Source organism: Haplochromis burtoni, unplaced genomic scaffold (assembly GCF_018398535.1).
Source record: "Haplochromis burtoni strain Fernald_Lab_line unplaced genomic scaffold, NCSU_Asbu1 Contig_170, whole genome shotgun sequence".
NCBI lineage: Eukaryota > Metazoa > Chordata > Actinopteri > Cichliformes > Cichlidae > Haplochromis > Haplochromis burtoni.
Window position 1 is genome coordinate 118,821 of NW_024582531.1, and position 7,877 is coordinate 126,697.

General features: G+C 44.5%; 2 protein-coding genes across 2 annotated transcripts; one reads left to right on the top strand and one right to left on the bottom strand.

The window, feature by feature from the left end:
• Window positions 1-767: 767 nt before the first annotated feature.
• On the top strand, window positions 768-3,223 carry LOC121815271. Its single transcript, XM_042225366.1, has 2 exons — window positions 768-976; window positions 1,290-3,223. Exon 2 carries the CDS (start codon window positions 1,399-1,401, stop codon window positions 3,157-3,159), a length of 1,761 nt encoding a protein of 586 aa, XP_042081300.1. The 5' UTR covers window positions 768-976; window positions 1,290-1,398; the 3' UTR covers window positions 3,160-3,223.
• A 1,931-nt stretch (window positions 3,224-5,154) lies between these two features.
• On the bottom strand, window positions 5,155-6,414 carry LOC102297026 (interleukin-10 receptor subunit beta; the record flags this gene model as incomplete). Its single annotated transcript, XM_042225367.1, is given in 3 exon segments — window positions 5,155-5,938; window positions 6,035-6,180; window positions 6,264-6,414. Coding segments are annotated over 3 exon segments (450 nt in total), but the record flags the coding sequence as incomplete, so codon positions are not given.
• Window positions 6,415-7,877: the final 1,463 nt, after the last annotated feature.

The following is a 7,877-nucleotide window of genomic DNA, read 5'->3' on the forward strand; positions in this document are numbered from 1 at the left end:
GAGCTTCTGGCTAAAGGTTATGCTGAAAAGGTCCCGGAAGAGGAGATCAATCGCAATGATGGCAAGCTGTGGTATATACCACACCATGGTGTTTACCATCCGACCAAGAAGAAACTCAGAGTTGTGTTTGACTGTGGAGTGAGTTATCAGGGAACATCTTTAAACTCCCAACTCTTACAAGGACCTGATCTTACAAGCTCTTTAATAGGAGTGATCACAAGATTCAGGAAGGAGCCAGTTGTAATTATGGGAGATATTGAATCCATGTTCCATCAAGTCATGGTTCCAGCTGAAGATAAAGATCTATTGAGATTTCTCTGGTGGCCTAAAGGTGATCTGGAACAACCAACATCTGAATACAGGATGAATGTACATCTCTTCGGGGCAACTTCGTCACCAAGTTGTGCCAAGTTTGCACTCAGAAAGTGTGCGGATGACTTTGGACATCTCTACAGTGAGGAAGCTGTGAAGAAGTTGTTGCACTGTTTTTATGTGGACGATTGTCTTGTGTCCGTTGAAACTGATGAGGAAGCAGTGTTAATGTACCACGAGTTGGTTTCTTTGTGTGCCAAAGGAGGATTTTTGCTCAAAAAGTGGATCACCAACAAGCCTGCAGTGCTGGAATCAATTCCTGAAAGTCATAGAGCCACAGGAATGAAAGAGTTGAACATGGAATTGGATTCCTCAATGATCGAGCGAGTTTTGGGCGTGGAGTGGTGATAAAATCAGACTCTTTTAAGTTCAAGATTGTGCTCAAGGATCAGACCGCTCACCAGAAGAGGAATCCTTTCAATTGTCAGTTCTATCTATGATCCTCTTGGAATTCTAAGTCCTGTGGTCTTAACTGCTAAGAAAATCCTAAGAGATCTATGCCAGGAAGGAATCGGCTGGGACGATAATGTACCAGAGCTGTTTTCCAAAAGGTGGTTAACATGGCTCCAGCAGCTCCAGCTATTGAGCAAGTTTGAAGTGAGTCGTTGTTTGAAACCTGATGGATTTGGAGAAATCACGAGTGCTCAGTTGCACCATTTCTGTGATGCCAGTGAGGATGGATATGGAACAGTGACCTATCTGCTGATTGAAAACATTGGCTCAGAACGACACTGTGCGTTTGTTATGGGAAAAGCTCGTGTCGCTCCTCTTAAATCCTTTACCATCCCGAGGATGGAGCTCATTGCAGCAACCATGGCCAGTCGATTGGATGTACTCTGGAGGAAAGAGCTGCAGATGGAACTTCTGGATTCTGTGTTTTGGACAGACAGTGCTTCTGTTCTTAAATACATCAGGAGTGAAACTTCAAGATTCAAGGTTTTTGTGGCCAACAGAGTTTCACAAATCTTAAGAGTTTCATCTTCCTCGCAATGGAGATATGTGGACACTGCCAGTAATCCAGCAGATATGGCCTCAAGAGGAGTGAAAGTCGATGTTTTTATGAAGAATACAAAATGGTTGTCTGGGCCTCAGTATCTTCTACAATCTAGAAGTGAATGGCCTGTCTACCCAGATGACATCAGTCTGCTTGCATCTGATGATCCTGAGGTAAAAACAGTTGCCACAGTGAGTGTTGAGCAAGCTGGAGAAAATTCTGTTACTCGCTTGTTTAAACATTTTTCCACCTGGACACGTCTTAAGAAGTCAGTGGCATGGCTGTTAAAATTTAAGGACTTGCTTCTGTCCTTTGTGAAGAAAAGGAGAGAATTGTGTTCAAGTTTACCACAGTCAGAGGTCACCAAAGAGCAACAGAAATCATTTGTGGAAGAAAAGCTGAGGAACTTTAAGAGGACATCTGTGATTAAGAATCTTACAGTGGAAGAACTGGACAAAGCTGAGGTTGTCATTATCAAGTTCTGTCAGAGGAGGAGATTTTCCTTGGAGCTTGTGAGTCTGGAGAAGGGACAACCCATTATAAAATCAAGTCCTCTAAGAAGACTCTGCCCACAGCTGCAAGATGGAATTCTCAGAGTGGGTGGGAGACTCAGTAGATCATTGATGCCGGTTGAGGTGAAACATCCCATAATACTAGCAAAGGATCAACACATTTCCGAGCTCTTGCTTAGACACATACATCAGGAAGTTGGACATGGTGGTCGTAACCACATGCTGTCTAAGCTAAGAGAAAAGTACTGGTTGATTGGAGCTAGTACAGCAATAAGAAAAGTGTTATCTAAATGTGTCATCTGTCGACGTCTTAATGCTCCACCAGTGAATCAACAGATGGCGGATTTGCCCAATGAAAGAATCATTCCAGATGAACCTCCATTCACGCGGGTGGGAGTGGATTACTTCGGACCCTTCAGTGTAAAAAGTAGGAGGAGCGTGGTGAAGAGATACGGTGTTATATTCACCTGCCTTGCTATCCGTGCTGTTCACATTGAGGTTGCTCCATCACTGGATACTGACTCTTTCATTAATGCGTTCAGACGTTTCAATGCAAGAAGAGGTCAGGTTCGAGAACTGCGTTCTGACAACGGAACCAATTTTGTAGGTGCTGAACGTGAACTTAGAACTGCCATTGAACATTGGAACCAGGTAAAAATCAATGACGTCTTTCTGCAAAAGGGAGTTAAATGGACCTTTAATCCACCTGGAGGTTCACATCACGGAGGAACCTGGGAGCGACTGATAAGACTGGTTCGCAAAGTACTTAATTCCATAATGAAAGTACAAAACCTGGATGAAGAAGGTCTTCATACTGTACTTTGTGAGGTTGAAGCCATCATTAACAGCCGCCCAATTACCAAAGCCTCAATGGATCCTAACGACCTGGAAGCTTTGACCCCTAATCATCTTCTTCTGTTAAAGACCTCACCGATATTACCACCAGGAGTATTCCATTCCACTGATATGTACACACACAGAAGATGGAAACAAGTCCAATACATGTCTGACTTGTTTTGGAAAAGATGGGTGAAGGAATACCTACTACAGCAACAGGAACGTCAGCGATGGATTGGAGTAAAAAGGAACCTCATCGTGGGAGATCTGGTTCTCATCATGGACAGTTCGGCACCTCGAAACTCTTGGCCAATGGGACGTGTGATAAAGACTTTTCCTGACCGAAGAGGATTCGTTCGTCAAGTTCGGATTAAAACTCAGACTAGTTGCCTGGATCGACCTATTACCAAACTGTGTCTACTGCTGGAGGCAGATCACAGTTAAAGACTTCTGGGTCCAATTATCAGACTTTGATTGTATTTGGACATAAAATGTCTCTCATTTTTCTTTAAAGATAACTTTAAGATTACCTATAGGATTCCTGCGGGTAATATTGAAATACAGTAAATGTTTGACTTTTCTCTGCATGTTTTATGTCTCCTACTTGGTTAATTATGGGTAATTATTAGAAGGGATCCTAATAATTAGGGGCTGGTGTGTAGGAGCCATAATTAAATGTATTGAATTTTGATGATCACTGGGTTTTTATTTGTTTGGTTGTTATGGGAGTCACGTGGGTGCTAGCGGTGACATAAATGGGCGTTGTCAGTCTGTCATTTACTGGTTTTGATTTTGACAGAGAGGAGGGCTGGGTAGCCGTAGTTTTTGTTGACCGCTGCACTACATGTTTCGCTTCGTTATATTAGAGCCTGTGACGTTGTAAGAGTCTGAATCGGGATCCGATGACATTACTCTGTAAACTCACAAAGCACTTTAATAAACAAGCAAACAATTCCACCTCTCGCATTATTGCGTAAAGTTGACAGCGCGTCAGGCAAATAGGCAGGCTTCATCCCCGGCCTCTAGCGACTGTGGAAGTCGCTACACTGGGAGCTGAGGGATCAGGAGCTCATACCCAGGAAAATATGATTTTAACCCCATCCTGCAACAACACAAGTTACAGTGAAGAAAAGAAAACTTTGCATTTTCATCTCATGTTCCAATCACAACTTAGATGTGACAAAATAGGTTTTAAGATCAGGTGTAGAGGTCAGTTTGTTTTATAAATGATTTAGATCATTTCATTACAGATCATGAAACTAAAATAGACTTTGTTTAAGAGAGTGAAGAAGAAACACCCAGTGCATCATGGGAATCCCCGGCAGCCTACGTCTATTGCAGCATAACTAAGGGAGGATTCAGGGTCACCTGGTCCAGCCCTAACTATATGCTTTAGCAAAGAGGAAAGTTTGAAGCCTGATATTGAAAGTAGAGATAGTGTCTGTCTCCTGATCCAAACTGGAAGCTGGTTCCACAGAAGAGGGGCCTGAAAACTGAAGGCTCTGCCTCACGTCTCAAAATAAAGTTTTTCTGGTTCTGAGTAAAACCCTGAAACTTCCTGTGCTGCTGAAGTTCTGCATTTCTGTGTTTTCAGCGAGGATGTGGTTAAAAGTGTTTGTTTTTTTGTCAGTAGCCTGTAAAAAAACATGTATGTGATGTAACAGCTGACCTTTAGTCTGAGAGCCGGACCAAAAGAACAGCCCAGCAGAACAAAACATCATCGAGATGCACAAAATAAATAAAGGAGGGTTCAAATGATTCATAAATGCAGCTGAAGTGTGCGTCCACGCAGTGACTGATGGGAAAACAAGTTCAACTGGAGCGCCTCCTGCTGGCCTCAACAGTCCGTGTACAGGTAGCACTGGGGCCTCAGGGTGGCGCTACAGGGCTTTGAAATGAGGCCTGGCTGAGGAGTCGTCTTTGTCAGAGGCAAAATCAACTTGGTTGGCAACAGTTGCTCGAACAGATGTGTGGTAGACTTGCTTTTCAGGAGCTGCTACCGACAAACCAGCAAATAAACATCAAATATTTCCTCCCTGACATTTGTGAGCTTCCCTCAAACACACTCCGTCAGTCTTGTTGCTGCTGAACAATAAAATCTTTAAAAAGTTTACCTGGTGATGTTCTCTCGCACGATCGCAGAAACACCAAACAACTGACACCACGCCGATGCTGTTCACAGGACAGAGCAAACGATCTGGAGAATCTTGTCGTTGTTATCGTTCCCCTCGCACGTGTTATTACTGCGATTTCAGCGTTTTCGCTTCACAACTAAAGCGTGCAGTTTACTTTGTGAGCACTCAAATGGAGTCCTGAAAAGCAAGTCTACCACACATCTGTTTGACCAGCGCCACTTGATCTGGAACACCAGCAGCCAAGTTTGAGTCCGATTTAAAACGATGTTTCACGTGTTTCTGTAGCGAAGAACAATCAGAAGCATTTCATCCGTCACAAAGACTTTTATTAGAAATAAATCCGAGTATTTACAGTGTTCACACTTCTTCATCATAAGTTCTGCTGGACGGCCCGAATCCTGCCTGATGGAGATCCAAGGTGAACCCGCTGGAAACAGCAGAGGACGGCGAGGTCTCACAGCAGCTGGTGGCAAACCCAAGCCAACCTCATCCCCACATCAGTTATTGCTACACCCAAACACACAGCCTGCAGGGCTACACCTTCACATGTAGTTATGTTGTAATCCAGTTACTGAACACGTAATTAAACTGGGCTACGAAGACTGAGAGCAGTAAAAGACCCAGACTGTCTCAGTACAGCCCAGCATCGGGTCACCTGGTTCCTACGAGCAGGAGCAGCAGAGGCTTCGGTTAACCTCCGACCATTAAAACCATTAAAAAACCAGTAGAAAGCAAAACATTTACATTGACATGAATAAACTATTAAAGTATAAACAGTGGCCTGTGACAGTGGGAACAGCTTCACCTGGGCCAGCTTCACCTGTTCTTGCTCGTCTTCATCACTTCACTGCTTCAGAGTTCACAGCTCTAAAACCTCACAGTCAGAGGCCGATTCTCAGAGTCTTTAAAGTGCATCCCACCTCCTCCTGCTCCTCCTAGCCCCCATCCTGTGAGGTATCAGGCTGAGTGCTGCACCCTCCTTCCTCCTCCTCCTCAGTCCTGTGGTCTGCTACGATGCTGACGTGGTCGCAGTGCTCAGAGGGCAGCGAGACTGGGTAGATGGAGTTGGGATCATTCAGCAGCAGAGACTGAGGGGGCGGGGCAGAAAGGTCAGTGTTAGATTAAAGAACACACACACACACACACACACACACACACACACACACACACACACACACACACACCTCTTTAAAGTGTGGCGGCAGCACGACTTCTGGGCACAGGAACTTGGAGATTTGTTTCCAGTAGACCACCAGAGTCACCACCAGAGCCACCACCGTGGCCATGACCACAAACGTCACCACGGCCGCCACCCACAGAGTTGCATCCACTGTAAGAAAACCACACAGCAGCAGGTGAGCCCATCAGCGACACCTTGAGCGATTGTGACGGCTGTCTGACGGCGGTGCCTACCGTCACCGGTGCGCTCACAGACGACGTCGCTGTACTCGCCCGGTCTGGGGTTCATGTTGGTGATGATTTGGACCTGGACGCAGTATTCGCTCAGCGGGTCCAGGTCACTAAGAACCACTCGGTCCTGCATCATGTCACTCATTGTTTCTACCTGTAGGAGGCAGCAGAGGAGCTCAGCTGATTTCACTGTTTTCACTCTTTGAATTTTTAAACGTTACAGTTAGGGATGCACCGATACCGATACTGGTATCGGGTATCGGGGCTGATACTGTAAAATGTGTGTGTACTCATACTCGCAAAAGTTAACCGATACCATGAACCGATACGAACTTATTTCATTAATCAGAGGGTGGCATGTCATTTCTGTTGTAGTTTTTTAGATTGGCCACTAGGGGGACATCTCGCGCTAAACAGGCACAGGGTTAGGCGAGTGAGACTGGCGGCTTCAGATAAAAAAAGAGAAACTGGAGGCTGCTGTAGCTAGGCTAAACAAAATGTCAGCAGTGTGGACCGGAACAGCCAACTTTAACTCAGGTTTTGGAAAAGCAATGAAAAATGTCAAGAGAAAATCCACGGGCAGGTAAAATAACGGAGGCTCTGACTCATTTTATCGCTCTGGATGACCAGCCACTGCCGGCCGTGGAAAACATAGGATTGCATCGTCTTCTCAGCACACTCGAGCTGCGATATGAAATTCCCAGCCGCCCATACATCAGGGAGATAATGGTGCCAAAACTTTCTGAAGAGGTAAAGACAGCAGTGTGTGCGCGATGTCAGTCCTCAGTTTAACGGCACAGTGGACTGATGATCCACGGGCAGATGAGGAGTTCATCAATGCCAAATACTTTCATTATTTTGTTTGTTTGTTTACATTATGGACACTCTGCAACAATTTAAAAGTTTATTTCATTCTCAAACCTAATTTGTATTTATTTTATTACAAACAGAAGTGTTTATTTATTATTCTGAAAGGTCGAGACAGTGCCAATAGTTCAGTGATATTTTGTTAAATTACAATGTGGAGACTCTGCAATGATTTAACAGAAGTGCTTATTTTTCACTTGAAATTTTTTTGTGGTCATTTTTATTAAGATTTTATTTTTTATCGGCAGAGAATGAAATAAAACCTGTCTTTCAATTCATTGCATTTGTGTGTGTGTGGTAGAAGTATCGGTTTTTGTACTCTGTATCGGCAAGTACTCCGATCCAAGTATCGGTATCATATTGGTTTGTAAAAATTGGTATCGGTGCATCCCTAGTTACAGTGTGTAAAATATCATCACTAGCTGTCAGCAGTTTCTTACCCCTCACACTTTAAGTGCGTAGCTCTAACTACGGTGGCTGCTGTAGGACAAACATGCTTCTATGAGAGATCAAACACATGAAATTTGGACTGTACATCATAACGGTTGTGGCCGTATTCCTGCTACTGTTTGGACCGCGTCCACCTCCAAGCCTGTGGAAGGCTGTCAGTGCTGTTTCCCTCAGCTGTCACTGGTGGGCGAGACGCCGCCACCTTTATTTAATCTGAAAGAGGCTGTGAAGCTCTGTGACAGGAGGCCAGTGCAAGTCAGGGAAGCTCAGCCATGAGTTGTTGAGCTTATGCTTAAGTGT